A 15153-nucleotide genomic window follows, 5' to 3' on the forward strand; every position below is an offset into this window, starting at 1 on the left:
CTTGTGTGCTGCCCATGGGAGAGGGGCTGGGCCCTGACCGAGTGAGCGACTGGTGAGCGAAGGCTGGCGGGGGTGAGTGTGAGAAGGGGGCTGGCGCTTGTGTGCTGCCCATGGGAGAGGGGCCAGGCCCTGACCGAGTGAGCGACTGGTGAGTGAAGGCTGGTGGGGGTGAGTGTGAGAAGGGGGCTGGCGCTTGTGTGCTGCCCATGGGAGAGGGGCCGCCCCCTGACCGAGTGAGCGACTGGTGAGCGAATGCTGGCGGGGTGAGTGTGAGAAGGGGGCTGGCGCTTGTGTGCTGCCCATGGGAGAGGGGCCGCCCCCTGACCGAGTGAGCGACTGGTGAGCGAATGCTGGCGGGGGTGAGTGTGAGAAGGGGGCTGGCGCTTGTGCGCTGCCCATGGGAGAGGGGCCGGGCCCTGACCGAGTGAGCGACTGGCGAGCGAAGGCTGGCGGGGGTGAGTGTGAGAAGGGGGCTGGCGCTTGTGTGCTGCCCATGGGAGAGGGGCCGGGCCCTGACCGAGTGAGCGACTGGTGAGCGAAGGCTGGCGGGGGTGAGTGTGAGAAGGGGGCTGGCGCTTGTGTGCTGCCCATGGGAGAGGGGCTGGGCCCTGACCGAGTGAGCGACTGGTGAGCGAATGCTGGCGGGGTGAGTGTGAGAAGGGGGCTGGCGCTTGTGCGCTGCCCATGGGAGAGGGGCCGCCCCCTGACCGAGTGAGCGACTGGTGAGCGAAGGCTGGCGGGGGTGAGTGTGAGAAGGGGGCTGGCGCTTGTGTGCTGCCCATGGGAGAGGGGCTGGGCCCTGACCGAGTGAGCGACTGGTGAGCGAATGCTGGCGGGGGTGAGTGTGAGAAGGGGGCTGGCGCTTGTGTGCTGCCCATGGGAGAGGGGCTGGGCCCTGACCGAGTGAGCGACTGGTGAGCGAATGCTGGCGGGGTGAGTGTGAGAAGGGGGCTGGCGCTTGTGCGCTGCCCATGGGAGAGGGGCCGCCCCCTGACCGCGTGAGCGACTGGTGAGCGAATGCTGGCGGGGTGAGTGTGAGAAGGGGGCTGGCGCTGGTGCGCTGCCCATGGGAGAGGGGCTGGGCCCTGACCGAGTGAGCGACTGGTGAGCGAAGGCTGGCGGGGGTGAGTGTGAGAAGGGGGCTGGCGCTTGTGTGCTGCCCATGGGAGAGGGGCCGCCCCTGACCGAGTGAGCGACTGGTGAGCGAAGGCTGGCGGGGATGAGTGTGAGAAGGGGGCTGGCGCTTGTGCGCTGCCCATGGGAGAGGGGCCGGGCCCTGACCGAGTGAGTGACTGGTGAGTGAAGGCTGGCGGGGGTGAGTGTGAGAAGAGGGCTGGCGCTGGTGCGCTGCCCATGGGAGAGGGGCTGGGCCCTGACCGAGTGAGCGACTGGTGAGTGAAGGCTGGCGGGGGTGAGTGTGAGAAGGGGGCTGGCGCTGGTGTGCTGCCCATGGGAGAGGGGCCGCCCCCTGACCGAGTGAGCGACTGGTGAGCGAAGGCTGGCGGGGGTGAGTGTGAGAAGGGGGCTGGCGCTTGTGTGCTGCCCATGGGAGAGGGGCCGCCCCCTGACCGAGTGAGCGACTGGTGAGCGAAGGCTGGCGGGGGTGAGTGTGAGAAGGGGGCTGGCGCTTGTGTGCTGCCCATGGGAGAGGGGCCGGGCCCTGACCGAGTGAGCGACTGGTGAGCGAAGGCTGGCGGGGGTGAGTGTGAGAAGGGGGCTGGCGCTTGTGTGCTGCCCATGGGAGAGGGGCCGCCCCCTGACCGAGTGAGCGACTGGTGAGCGAAGGCTGGCGGGGGTGAGTGTGAGAAGGGGGCTGGCGCTTGTGCGCTGCCCATGGGAGAGGGGCCGGGCCCTGTCTGAGTGAGCGACTGGTGAGCGAAGGCTGGCGGGGGTGAGTGTGAGAAGGGGGCTGGCGCTTGTGTGCTGCCCATGGGAGAGGGGCCGGGCCCTGACCGAGTGAGCGACTGGTGAGCGAAGGCTGGCGGGGGTGAGTGTGAGAAGGGGGCTGGCGCTTGTGTGCTGCCCATGGGAGAGGGGCTGGGCCCTGACCGAGTGAGCGACTGGTGAGCGAATGCTGGCGGGGGTGAGTGTGAGAAGGGGGCTGGCGCTTGTGTGCTGCCCATGGGAGAGGGGCTGGGCCCTGACCGAGTGAGCGACTGGTGAGCGAATGCTGGCGGGGTGAGTGTGAGAAGGGGGCTGGCGCTTGTGCGCTGCCCATGGGAGAGGGGCCGCCCCCTGACCGCGTGAGCGACTGGTGAGCGAATGCTGGCGGGGTGAGTGTGAGAAGGGGGCTGGCGCTGGTGCGCTGCCCATGGGAGAGGGGCTGGGCCCTGACCGAGTGAGCGACTGGTGAGCGAAGGCTGGCGGGGGTGAGTGTGAGAAGGGGGCTGGCGCTTGTGTGCTGCCCATGGGAGAGGGGCCGCCCCTGACCGAGTGAGCGACTGGTGAGCGAAGGCTGGCGGGGATGAGTGTGAGAAGGGGGCTGGCGCTTGTGCGCTGCCCATGGGAGAGGGGCCGGGCCCTGACCGAGTGAGTGACTGGTGAGTGAAGGCTGGCGGGGGTGAGTGTGAGAAGAGGGCTGGCGCTGGTGCGCTGCCCATGGGAGAGGGGCTGGGCCCTGACCGAGTGAGCGACTGGTGAGCGAAGGCTGGCGGGGGTGAGTGTGAGAAGGGGGCTGGCGCTGGTGCGCTGCCCATGGGAGAGGGGCCGGGCCCTGACCGAGTGAGCGACTGGTGAGCGAAGGCTGGCGGGGGTGTGTGTGAGAAGGGGGCTGGCGCTTGTGTGCTGCCCATGGGAGAGGGGCCGCCCCCTGACCGAGTGAGCGACTGGTGAGCGAAGGCTGGCGGGGGTGAGTGTGAGAAGGGGGCTGGCGCTTGTGCGCTGCCCATGGGAGAGGGGCCGGGCCCTGTCTGAGTGAGCGACTGGTGAGCGAAGGCTGGCGGGGGTGAGTGTGAGAAGGGGGCTGGTGCTTGTGTGCTGCCCATGGGAGAGGGGCCGGGCCCTGTCTGAGTGAGCGACTGGTGAGCGAAGGCTGGCGGGGGTGAGTGTGAGAAGGGGGCTGGCGCTTGTGTGCTGCCCATGGGAGAGGGGCCGCCCCCTGACCGAGTGAGCGACTGGTGAGCGAAGGCTGGCGGGGTGAGTGTGAGAAGGGGGCTGGCGCTTGTGTGCTGCCCATGGGAGAGGGGCCGCCCCCTGACCGAGTGAGCGACTGGCGAGCGAAGGCTGGCGGGGTGAGTGTGAGAAGGGGGCTGGCGCTGGTGCGCTTCCCATGGGAGAGGGGCCGCCCCTGACCGAGTGAGCGACTGGTGAGCGAAGGCTGGCGGGGGTGAGTGTGAGAAGGGGGCTGGCGCTTGTGCGCTGCCCATGGGAGAGGGGCCGGGCCCTAACCGAGTGAGCGACTGGTGAGCGAAGGCTGGCGGGGGTGAGTGTGAGAAGGGGGCTGGCGCTTGTGTGCTGCCCATGGGAGAGGGGCTTGGCCTTGACCGAGTGAGCGACTGGTGAGCGAAGGCTGGCGGGGGTGAGTGTGAGAAGGGGGCTGGCGCTTGTGCGCTGCCCATGGGAGAGGGGCTGGGCCCTGACCGAGTGAGCGACTGGCGAGCGAAGGCTGGCGGGGCTGAGTGTGAGAAGGGGGCTGGCGCTTGTGTGCTGCCCATGGGAGAGGGGCTGGGCCCTGACCGAGTGAGCGACTGGTGAGCGAATGCTGGCGGGGGTGAGTGTGAGAAGGGGGCTGGCGCTTGTGTGCTGCCCATGGGAGAGGGGCCGCCCCTGACCGAGTGAGCGACTGGTGAGCGAAGGCTGGCGGGGGTGAGTGTGAGAAGGGGGCTGGCACTGGTGCGCTGCCCATGGGAGAGGGGCCAGGCCCTAACCGAGTGAGCGACTGGTGAGCGAAGGCTGGCGGGGGTGAGTGTGAGAAGGGGGCTGGCGCTTGTGTGCTGCCCATGGGAGAGGGGCTGGGCCCTGACCGAGTGAGCGACTGGTGAGCGAAGGCTGGCGGGGGTGAGTGTGAGAAGGGGGCTGGCGCTTGTGTGCTGCCCATGGGAGAGGGGCCAGGCCCTGACCGAGTGAGCGACTGGTGAGTGAAGGCTGGTGGGGGTGAGTGTGAGAAGGGGGCTGGCGCTTGTGTGCTGCCCATGGGAGAGGGGCCGCCCCCTGACCGAGTGAGCGACTGGTGAGCGAATGCTGGCGGGGTGAGTGTGAGAAGGGGGCTGGCGCTTGTGTGCTGCCCATGGGAGAGGGGCCGCCCCCTGACCGAGTGAGCGACTGGTGAGCGAATGCTGGCGGGGGTGAGTGTGAGAAGGGGGCTGGCGCTTGTGCGCTGCCCATGGGAGAGGGGCCGGGCCCTGACCGAGTGAGCGACTGGCGAGCGAAGGCTGGCGGGGGTGAGTGTGAGAAGGGGGCTGGCGCTTGTGTGCTGCCCATGGGAGAGGGGCCGGGCCCTGACCGAGTGAGCGACTGGTGAGCGAAGGCTGGCGGGGGTGAGTGTGAGAAGGGGGCTGGCGCTTGTGTGCTGCCCATGGGAGAGGGGCTGGGCCCTGACCGAGTGAGCGACTGGTGAGCGAATGCTGGCGGGGTGAGTGTGAGAAGGGGGCTGGCGCTTGTGCGCTGCCCATGGGAGAGGGGCCGCCCCCTGACCGAGTGAGCGACTGGTGAGCGAAGGCTGGCGGGGGTGAGTGTGAGAAGGGGGCTGGCGCTTGTGTGCTGCCCATGGGAGAGGGGCTGGGCCCTGACCGAGTGAGCGACTGGTGAGCGAATGCTGGCGGGGGTGAGTGTGAGAAGGGGGCTGGCGCTTGTGTGCTGCCCATGGGAGAGGGGCTGGGCCCTGACCGAGTGAGCGACTGGTGAGCGAATGCTGGCGGGGTGAGTGTGAGAAGGGGGCTGGCGCTTGTGCGCTGCCCATGGGAGAGGGGCCGCCCCCTGACCGCGTGAGCGACTGGTGAGCGAATGCTGGCGGGGTGAGTGTGAGAAGGGGGCTGGCGCTGGTGCGCTGCCCATGGGAGAGGGGCTGGGCCCTGACCGAGTGAGCGACTGGTGAGCGAAGGCTGGCGGGGGTGAGTGTGAGAAGGGGGCTGGCGCTTGTGTGCTGCCCATGGGAGAGGGGCCGCCCCTGACCGAGTGAGCGACTGGTGAGCGAAGGCTGGCGGGGATGAGTGTGAGAAGGGGGCTGGCGCTTGTGCGCTGCCCATGGGAGAGGGGCCGGGCCCTGACCGAGTGAGTGACTGGTGAGTGAAGGCTGGCGGGGGTGAGTGTGAGAAGAGGGCTGGCGCTGGTGCGCTGCCCATGGGAGAGGGGCTGGGCCCTGACCGAGTGAGCGACTGGTGAGTGAAGGCTGGCGGGGGTGAGTGTGAGAAGGGGGCTGGCGCTGGTGTGCTGCCCATGGGAGAGGGGCCGCCCCCTGACCGAGTGAGCGACTGGTGAGCGAAGGCTGGCGGGGGTGAGTGTGAGAAGGGGGCTGGCGCTTGTGTGCTGCCCATGGGAGAGGGGCCGCCCCCTGACCGAGTGAGCGACTGGTGAGCGAAGGCTGGCGGGGGTGAGTGTGAGAAGGGGGCTGGCGCTTGTGTGCTGCCCATGGGAGAGGGGCCGGGCCCTGACCGAGTGAGCGACTGGTGAGCGAAGGCTGGCGGGGGTGAGTGTGAGAAGGGGGCTGGCGCTTGTGTGCTGCCCATGGGAGAGGGGCCGCCCCCTGACCGAGTGAGCGACTGGTGAGCGAAGGCTGGCGGGGGTGAGTGTGAGAAGGGGGCTGGCGCTTGTGCGCTGCCCATGGGAGAGGGGCCGGGCCCTGTCTGAGTGAGCGACTGGTGAGCGAAGGCTGGCGGGGGTGAGTGTGAGAAGGGGGCTGGCGCTTGTGTGCTGCCCATGGGAGAGGGGCCGGGCCCTGACCGAGTGAGCGACTGGTGAGCGAAGGCTGGCGGGGGTGAGTGTGAGAAGGGGGCTGGCGCTTGTGTGCTGCCCATGGGAGAGGGGCCGCCCCCTGACCGAGTGAGCGACTGGTGAGCGAAGGCTGGCGGGGGTGAGTGTGAGAAGGGGGCTGGCGCTTGTGCGCTGCCCATGGGAGAGGGGCCGGGCCCTGTCTGAGTGAGCGACTGGTGAGCGAAGGCTGGCGGGGGTGAGTGTGAGAAGGGGGCTGGTGCTTGTGTGCTGCCCATGGGAGAGGGGCCGGGCCCTGTCTGAGTGAGCGACTGGTGAGCGAAGGCTGGCGGGGGTGAGTGTGAGAAGGGGGCTGGCGCTTGTGTGCTGCCCATGGGAGAGGGGCCGCCCCCTGACCGAGTGAGCGACTGGTGAGCGAAGGCTGGCGGGGGTGAGTGTGAGAAGGGGGCTGGCGCTTGTGCGCTGCCCATGGGAGAGGGGCCGCCCCCTGACCGAGTGAGCGACTGGTGAGCGAAGGCTGGCGGGGGTGAGTGTGAGAAGGGGGCTGGCGCTTGTGCGCTGCCCATGGGAGAGGGGCCGCCCCCTGACCGAGTGAGCGACTGGTGAGCGAAGGCTGGCGGGGGTGAGTGTGAGAAGGGGGCTGGCGCTTGTGCGCTGCCCATGGGAGAGGGGCCGCCCCCTGACTGAGTGAGCGACTGGTGAGCGAAGGCTGGCGGGGTGAGTGTGAGAAGGGGGCTGGCGCTGGTGCGCTGCCCATGGGAGAGGGGCTGGGCCCTGACCGAGTGAGCGACTGGTGAGCGAAGGCTGGCGGGGGTGAGTGTGAGAAGGGGGCTGGCGCTTGTGCGCTGCCCATGGGAGAGGGGCCGCCCCCTGACTGAGTGAGCGACTGGTGAGCGAAGGCTGGCGGGGTGAGTGTGAGAAGGGGGCTGGCGCTGGTGCGCTGCCCATGGGAGAGGGGCCGCCCCGGGGCCTCGCCTGTTGGCCGTGCTGGGCTTGCTGTCTCCAGCTGGCGACCCTACGCCTGGGCCGGCTGCAGCTGGGCCTGGTGAGCAGCGCGCTTCCCCTCGCTCCCTCAGGTGCCGTGCTGCTGGACCTGGAGCAGACCACCCTGCCTGGCATTGCTCACCTGGTCGTGGAGACCATGATTATCTCGGACCAGATCAAAGAGGAGGACAGAGCCAATGTGCTGCGGGCCCTGCTGCTCAAGCACAGGTAGGCAGGCAGGGAGGGAGGAGGGGGGAGGAGCGTGGGGGTGGCGTGAGGGGTGGAGGGGGGAGGGATGTGGGGGGTGGAGGGAGGGAGGAAGGAAGGAGCAGATGGGTGGGAGTGGGGGGAGGGGTGGATGGGGAGAAGTGTGGGTGGGGGGAGGAGAAAGAGCAGAGGGGTGGGAGTGGGGTGAGTGGTGGAGGGGGAGGAGTGTCGGAGGTAGAGGGAGGGAGGAGGAGTGTGGGGGTGAAGGGGGAGGAAGGAGCAGAGGGGTGGGGGTGGGGTGAGGGGTGGAGGGGGAGGACTGTGGGGGTGGGGGCAGTGCGATGGGTGGAGGGGGGAGGAGTGTGGGGGATGGGGGGAAAGGTAGAGGAAGGGGAAGTAGTGTGGGGGTAAAGGGGGGAGGAAGGAGCAGAGGGGTGGGGGTGGAGTGAGGGGTGGAGGGGGAGGAGTGTGGGATGTGGAGTGGGAGGAGTGTGGGGTTGGGGGCGGTGTGAGGGGTGGAGGGGGGAGGAGTGCAGGGGGTGGGGGGGAAGGGTGGAGGAGGAGGAGTGTGGGAGGTAGAGGAGGGGGAAGGAGTGTGGTGATAAAGGGGGGAGGAAGGAGCAGAGGGTGGGGTTGGGGTGAGGGGTGGAGGGGGAGAAGTGTGGGAGGTAGTGGGAGGGGGGAGGAGTGTGGGGGTGAAGGGGGGAGGTAGGAGCAGAGGGGTGGAGTTGGGGTGAGGGGTGGAGATGGAGGAGTGTGGGACGTAGACGGAGGGGGGAGGAGTGTGGGGGTGGAGGGGGGAGGAAGGAGCAGAGGGGTGGAGGGGGAGGAGTGTGGGGGGTGGGGGCGGTGTGAGGGGTGGCGGGGGAGGAGTGTGGAGGGTGGGGGCGGTGTGAGGGGTGGCGGGGGAAGAGTGTGGGGGGTGGGGCGGGGTGAGGGGTGGCGGGGGAGGAGTGTGGGGGGTGGGGGGTGGCGGGGTGGTGGGGGAGGAGTGTGGGGGGGTGGGGGAGGAGTGTGGGGGGGTGGGGGCGGGGTGAGGGGTGGCGGGGGAGGAGTGTGGGGGGGTGGAGTGGGGGGTGGGGGCGGGGTGAGGGGTGGCGGGGGAGGAGTGGGGGGTGGGGGCGGGGTGAGGGGTGGCGGGGGAGGAGTGGGGGGTGTGGGGGGTGGGGGCGGGGTGAGGGGCGGCGGGGGAGGAGTGTGGGGTGTGGGGGGTGGGGGCGGGGTGAGGGGCGGCAGGGGAGGAGTGTGGGGGGTGGGGGCGGGGTGAGGGGGGGCGGGGGAGGAGTGTGCGCGACGGGGGCGGGGTGAGGGGTGGCGGGGGAGGAGTGGGGGGTGGGGGCGGGGTGAGGGGTGGCGGGGGAGGAGTGTGGGGGGGTGGAGTGGGGGGGTGGGGGCAGGGTGAGGGGCGGCGGGGGAGGAGTGGGGGGTGGGGGCGGGGTGAGGGGTGGTGGGGGAGGAGTGTGGGGGGGTGGAGTGGGGGGGTGGGGGCGGGGTGAGGGGTGGCGGGGGAGGAGTGGGGGGTGGGGGCGGGGTGAGGGGTGGCGGGGGAGGAGTGGGGGGTGGGGCGGGGTGAGGGGTGGCGGGGGAGGAGTGGGGGGTGTGGGGGGTGGGGGCGGGGTGAGGGGCGGCGGGGGAGGAGTGTGGGGTGTCGGGGGTGGGGGCGGGGTGAGGGGTGGCGGGGGAGGAGTGTGGGGGGTGGGGGCGGGGTGAGGGGTGGCGGGGGAGGAGTGTGGGGTGTGGGGGGTGGGGGCGGGGTGAGGGGTGGCGGGGGAGGAGTGTGGGGGGTGGGGGCAGGGTGAGGGGGGGCGGGGGAGGAGTGTGCGCGACGGGGGCGGGGTGAGGGGGGGCGGGGGAGGAGTGTGGGGGTGGGGTGAGGGGAGGGCGGGGGAGGAGTGTGGGGGGTGGGGGCGGGGTGAGGGGAGGGCGGGGGAGGAGTGTGGGGGGTGGGGGCGGGGTGAGGGGGGGGTGGGGGAGGAGTGTGCGCGACGTGGGAGGCACTGCTAGGCTAAAGTCCCCGATGGCACCCGCGTGCAGCACCCACAGGGACACGCCTCTCGGCGAACCCCCCCCCCCCCGTTACTGCACAAGGTGAGCAACTTCCTCATCTAGCCAAGGGCCCTCGGGAAAGGGCTGCCGAGGCTGCCAGGGGAAGGGTGACTGGAGAGGGACGCTCCCACTGGACACCCAGAGGCCCGTGGGCGAGGAAGCAGGCCCTGAGGTGGGGCCTGTGGGGCCAGGCAGTGATGAGGAACAGGACTCGAGTGGGGCAGAGAGGGGTTGTGGGGGCGAGCAGAGAGCAGCGTCCTGCAGAGACGTGTTCCTGGTTCTTGCAAAGCTGCCATGGTGCAGGCGCCCAGCCCTGCTCTGCTCCAGCCGAGCCACAGCCCTTCCTCACACTCAGCGGGGGTCTGGGCTGCTGGCTCCCAGCCCTCCCTGCTCCCTCCACGCCCGGGGCCTATCCAGGCTGCAGGCATCTGCGAGGGGGACCCCACGTTTCTGGCGCGAGAGGAAGGAATTCTTCGTGCCCACTCAGGACCGTGCGCCCATGAGTCTCCCGCTGCCGGCACCCTTCTGCCAGCCCTGTCTGAGAGAGGAGGCCGGCGGGCAGCCCACCCCATTGACTCCCACTAGCCGTCTCCTTTCCAGCCACCCCAATGACGAGAAGGAGGGGTTCTTTCCGCACAACCACTCCAGCTCCAGTGTCAATTCGATAGCGGGCAACCACCATCACAACCACAACCACGCGGGCGACACGTGCCTGCCCCTGATGGGCGAGGAGCGCATCGAGATGCTGGACCCCCGGGCCCAGGACTCCGAGTGCAGAGAGGTGAGGGCAGGGGCTTGCGCGTTCCTGCTTGGCCCTGGGCCTGCCGTGGCAGGGAGCTGGGGTGGGACACTCAGCACAGGCCTGGGAGGAGCCTCTGAACCCGAGGCAGGCGTTGGAGGAAGAGAGCCGAGCGCCCAGCAGCTGCAGGCAACCAGCACTTAGAACCCAGGTCACTTATTTAGATGCTTAAACGTGGGTGGAGGGGCCTGCTTGCAGACTCCCATGTCTGCGAGATGGTGGCCGCATGGTGTGGTGTGAGACCGCTCTCCAGGCAGTGGCAGGCTGGGCCGGACAACGCTGCAGCTCCCACTCCGGACGACCTGCCTGGTGCTGCAAAGGTTGACGAGGAGGCTGGAAGGGAGCCGGGCAGGGACGAGGGTTGAGGATTGGAACTGGTGCAGGGTTAAAGCCAGGAGCCAGCTCCTTCCAGGGCCTGGGGGCGATGTGCCCCGATGGCAAGGGAGGGAGTAACTGTCGAGTGACATCAGGCTGCGTTTTGGAGCTTGCCAGCCCCCTGAATGGAGAAGAGCACAGCAGTGGGGGGCTGCTCACAGCAGTGGGGGGCTGCTCACAGCAGCGGGGGGTTGCTCACAGCAGCGGGGGGTTGCTTGGCACCTTGGAGACGTTTGCAATCAGCAGCATGGCCTCCGATGGCCAGAGACAGGATGCTCTGGGACACCACTGACGGGGTCAAATGAGGTGCCCCAGAGCCAGCCCCCGGCATGCACTGGCTGTAGGCTCTGCTTCCAGGGAACCGCTGCGCTACAGGCTCTGCAGTATCAGCTTTGCACCGCAGAACCTGCAGACTGTAACCACGTAGCCGCTGAGACTTAACGATTCCACGGTTACCTAAGGAACCGCTTCCTAGCATCCCTAGAAGGGAGGAGTCAGACCCAGTGCTGGGTATGGGGACATAAGAACATCAGAGCGGCCATCCTGGGTCAGACCAAAGGTCCATCTAGCCTAGTGTCTTGTCTGCTGACAGCAGCCAGTGCCAGTGCCCAGAGGGACTGAACACAACAGAGAATCAGGTGATCCCTCTCCTCCTGTCACCCATTTCCAGACAAACAGAGGTTAGGGACACCGTCCCTGCCCATCCTAGCTAGTAGCCATTGATGGACCTGTCCTCCAGGAATTTATCTAGCTATTTCTTGAACCCTGTTACAGTCTTGGCTTCACAACCTCCTCTGGCAAGGAGTTCCACAGGTTGACTGTGCAAGAAAACTTCCTTTTGTTTTAAACCTGCTACCTATTAATTTCATTGGGTGACCCCTAGTTCTTATATTGTGGGAATAAATAAATCACTTTTCCTTATTCACTTTTTCCACACCAGTCATGACTGTATAGACCTCTGTCATAGCCCCCCTTAGTATCTTCTTTTAAATCTCTGTTCATATGGGACCCATTCCAAACCCCTAATCATTTTTGTTGCCCTCTTCTGAACCTTTTCCAATGCCAAGAGCTCTTTTTTGAGATGAGGAGACCACGTCTGTGCGCAGGATTTTCAAGATGCGGGCGTCCCATGGCTTTATAGAGAGGCAATAAGATATCCCCTGTCTTATTCTCTATCCCTTTTTAAATGATTCCTGACATTCGGTTTGCTTTTTGGACTGCTGCTGCACATTGAGTGGATGTTTTCAGAGAACTCTCCACAGTGACTCCAAGATTTCTCTCTTGAGTGTATATATATATTGCCCATTTCTCTTGAGAGACGGTGGTAAGCAGCGGCAGTGACAATCTATGAGTTGTGCCTGGATCTGCAACTTCTTTCATAGCTTATGCGTCCAATATTGGATTTGCACAGTCGATTACAATAGCTACATGCCAATCTACTTCCGTTTTCATGAGTCTGAGACTTTTTCCTTCTGAGACGGAGTTCTTTTGCACGTCTTGCACAGGTCCAATCAAAAAATGACATGCCCTGTTGTAATAATTGTTGCCGGCTGCTGCAATCTGATGACGTAGATTCCCAAGAGCTTGGATTGATGTTAAACCTTTTCATAGTGTTTTTACATATATCCTTGAATCTTAACTTTGGCCTTCCTCTTGCCTTTGCTCCACTTGTTAGTTCACCCAAGAGGATTTCTCTGGGAAGGCGTTTATCACTCATTTCTCCTCACATGGCCAAGCCACCGGAGTCTTCTGTTGTTAAGGATCGCTATGAGACTGGGTATGCCAGCTCTTGATAGGACATCTACATTTGAAACTTTGTCTTGCCACTTAATATTCATGATTCTGTGAAGGCAGCGAAGGTGGAAATTGCTCAATTTTTTCTCTTGGCACAAGTAGGTGGTCCAGGTCTCAGATCCATAAAGCAAGACACTTAATACGCATGCTTGGTATATCAGTATCTTTGTTTTCAATGTCAGTTTGGGATTGTTCCATGCTTGTTTTGTAAGTCTGCCAAATGTTGTGGCTGCCTTCTCAATTCTGATGTTCAGTTCTTCATCCATGGAGAAATTTGTGGTGACAGCATGTACCATCATATTGTACGAATAGTTGGGGTTATTTTTTCCAATGCGCATTACTTTACATTTATCCATATTAAATTTCATTTGCCATTTAGTTGCCCAGTCACTTAGTTTGGTGAGATCTTTTTGAGACTATGTCTACACTACACTGATGGATCAGAAAAAGGTATGAAAATTGCGCCCTGCAATTTGTGTGCCTTTTTCCGATAGTTTTTTTGGAAGAGGCTTTTCCAAAATTTGGCCCATATACACTGGGCCAAATTTTGGAAAAGCCTCCTCTTTTGGAAGAACCCTTCTTCCTCATGGGAGGAGGAAGAAAGGGCTTCCAAAAGAGCGTGTCTGCTCTTCCGAAAAAAAAGCGGAAGAGCAGATGCATTCCCTGGATGTAGTGGTGTTTTATCCTGGAAAAACTTCATAGTGGAGACGTAGCCTGCAGCTCTTCACTGTCTGCTTTGGTCTTAACTATCTTGAGCAGTTTGGGATCATCTGCAAATTTTGCCACCTCCCTGTTTACCCCTTTCTCCAGATCATTTTTAAATAAGTTGAATAGGACTGGTCCTAGGACAGACCCTTGGGGGATCTAGGACAGACCCTTGGGGGACCTCTCTCCACTCGGAAAACTGACCATTTATTTCTACTCTTCATTTCCTGTCTTTTAACCAGTTATCAGTCCATGAAAGGACCGTCCCTCTTAACCCGTGACAACTGACTTTACTTAAGAGCCTTTGGTGAGGGACCTTGTCAAAGGTTTTCCGGAAATCTAAGTACACTAGATCCACCGGATTCCCCTTGTCCACTTGTTTGTTGACCATGTTGGCTTTTCCCCAGCAAATTATGTTCATCCTTGTGTCTGACAGTTTTATTCTTTACTATAGTTTCAACTAATTTACCCAGTACTGATGTTAAATTTACAGGTCTGTAATTGCCGGGATCACTTCTAGAGCCCTTTTTAAATATTGGCATCACGTTAGTTATCTTCCAGTCATTAGGTACAGAAGCCGATTTAAAGGATAGGTTACAAACTGCAGTTAATAGTTCTGTTATTTCCCATTGGAGCTCTTTCAGAACGTTTCGGTGAGTGCCATCCGGTCCCAGCTACTCGTTACTGTTAAGTTTATCAATTTGTTCTCCTCTAATGACCCCTCAATCTGGGACAATTCACCTACAAAGGACAGCTCAGGTTTGTGACTGTCCTGAACATCCTCAGCCGTGGAGACTGAAGCAAAGAATTCATTTAGTTTCTCCGTAATTACTTTATCGTCTTTGAGTGCTCCTTGAGCATCTCGATCGTCCAAGGGTCCCATTGGCTGTTTAGCTGGCGGCTTCCTGCTTCTGAGGGACTTAAAAACATTTTGCTATTACTTTTTGAGTTTTTGGCTAGCTGCTCTTCAAACTCTCTTTTGGCTTTTCTTATTATACTAGCCAATTAGCCTGCCATAAGACAGGATTTTCAGGTCTCTCCTCCATGTTGGTCTGCTCTATTGAGCCTCAGGTCTCTCACTCCATCTCTCTCTCTCTATCTCCTCCTCATACTGCCTCCCCCTCTCTCTCTCAGCTCTCTTCTGCCTTTTGCCTCTTTCTACGTCTCTCTCTTTCTCTTCTCCCACTCCTGCCTCTCACTCTCCCTTTCTCTTCTCCTCCTCCTCCTGCCTCTCACTCTCTTTCTGCTCGCCTCTGTCTCCGTTGGGGATGCCTGCTCATCGAGGCCCCGCTCCCTGGGCGTGTACGTCATCACCCCGCCTCTCCTTCGCCTCGCGCCATGGCACTTGGCTGACTTCTGCATCGCTCAGCCGGGCTGCCACGGGAGCAAGCAGCGCGAATGGCCTCTCTCTCTTCTCCTCCTACTGCCTCACCCTCTCTCTCTCTCAGCTCTCGTCTGCCTGCTGCCTCTCTCTCTCTCTCTCTCTCGCTGTCCTCCGCCTCCTCCGTTCCCCTCTCTGTCTCCTCCACGTCCTCTGTGTCTGCTCCCCTTTCCTGATGTCAGAGATGCACGCTCGTCCAGGCCCCGCCCCCTGGCTGTTCCCTCTGGGTGGCGCTGATGCCTCAAGCCGTGGCGCTCGGCTGACTTCTGCGCCGCTCAGCTGGGCTGCCGCGCCAGAACAAGCAGTGCAAATGGCTGTTTGGGCCCCGCGCTCCCCATGTAGCACCCCCATGCTGCGTGGGGAGCGGGGGCCCAAATGGCCGCTTGCTCCCATGCGGTGGCTCGGCTGAGCGGCGCAGAAGTCAGCTGAGCACCACGGCGGGAGACAACAGCGCCGCCCAGAGGGAACAGCCGGCGTTTCAGCGTTCCAGAGTCACAGACATTGGGCCACTATATATAGGATTTTTACACTCAGTTTGACAAAGTTTCTGCCCCTTTCTATTTTCCTCACTAGGATTTGACTTCCGCTTTTTGAAAGATGCGTTTTTATCTCTCACTGCTGCTTCTACCAGGCTGTTAAGCCACGGTGGCGCTTTTTTGGTTTGCTTACTGGTTGTTAATTTGGGACATACATTGAAGTTGGGCCTCTCTTAGGAGTCAGGCCCGGTGGGGAGGGAAGGAGTTGGGCCCAGCGATGCAGGCGGCTGGGTGGGGGAGGGAGGAGTCGGCTTGGGAGTCCAATCCTCACCTGTCACGTTTCTTTCTGATGGGGCCAGAAAAATCTGCATCTCCACAATTCCGAGGGGCATCGCGGCAAACATGTGAAACTTCTGGAGAAGATTCCTGACGATGCTGAGGCGTCCGTGGTCCTCGTGGGTAAGCCTGCTGCTCAGGAGCTGGGGCTGTTACCCAGCGGGCAGCTGAATAGTCGTGTCACG

At 63.3% G+C, this 15153-nt stretch overlaps 1 protein-coding gene across 6 annotated transcripts in view; it reads left to right on the top strand.

Moving 5' to 3' along the window:
* Positions 1-15153, top strand: part of SLC4A3 (solute carrier family 4 member 3) — a 112710-nt gene that overhangs the window by 58641 nt on the left and 38916 nt on the right. For all 6 annotated transcript variants that reach the window (XM_075914453.1, XM_075914456.1, XM_075914455.1 and 3 more), the window contains 3 exons: positions 6942-7077; positions 9703-9883; positions 14992-15091. In XM_075914453.1, coding sequence (XP_075770568.1) covers positions 6942-7077; positions 9703-9883; positions 14992-15091 — 417 coding nt within the window. The remainder of the gene's footprint in view (positions 1-6941; positions 7078-9702; positions 9884-14991; positions 15092-15153) is intronic.

The sequence above is a fragment of the Pelodiscus sinensis genome, unplaced genomic scaffold (assembly GCF_049634645.1).
Source record: "Pelodiscus sinensis isolate JC-2024 unplaced genomic scaffold, ASM4963464v1 ctg77, whole genome shotgun sequence".
Taxonomy (NCBI): Eukaryota; Metazoa; Chordata; order Testudines; family Trionychidae; genus Pelodiscus; species Pelodiscus sinensis.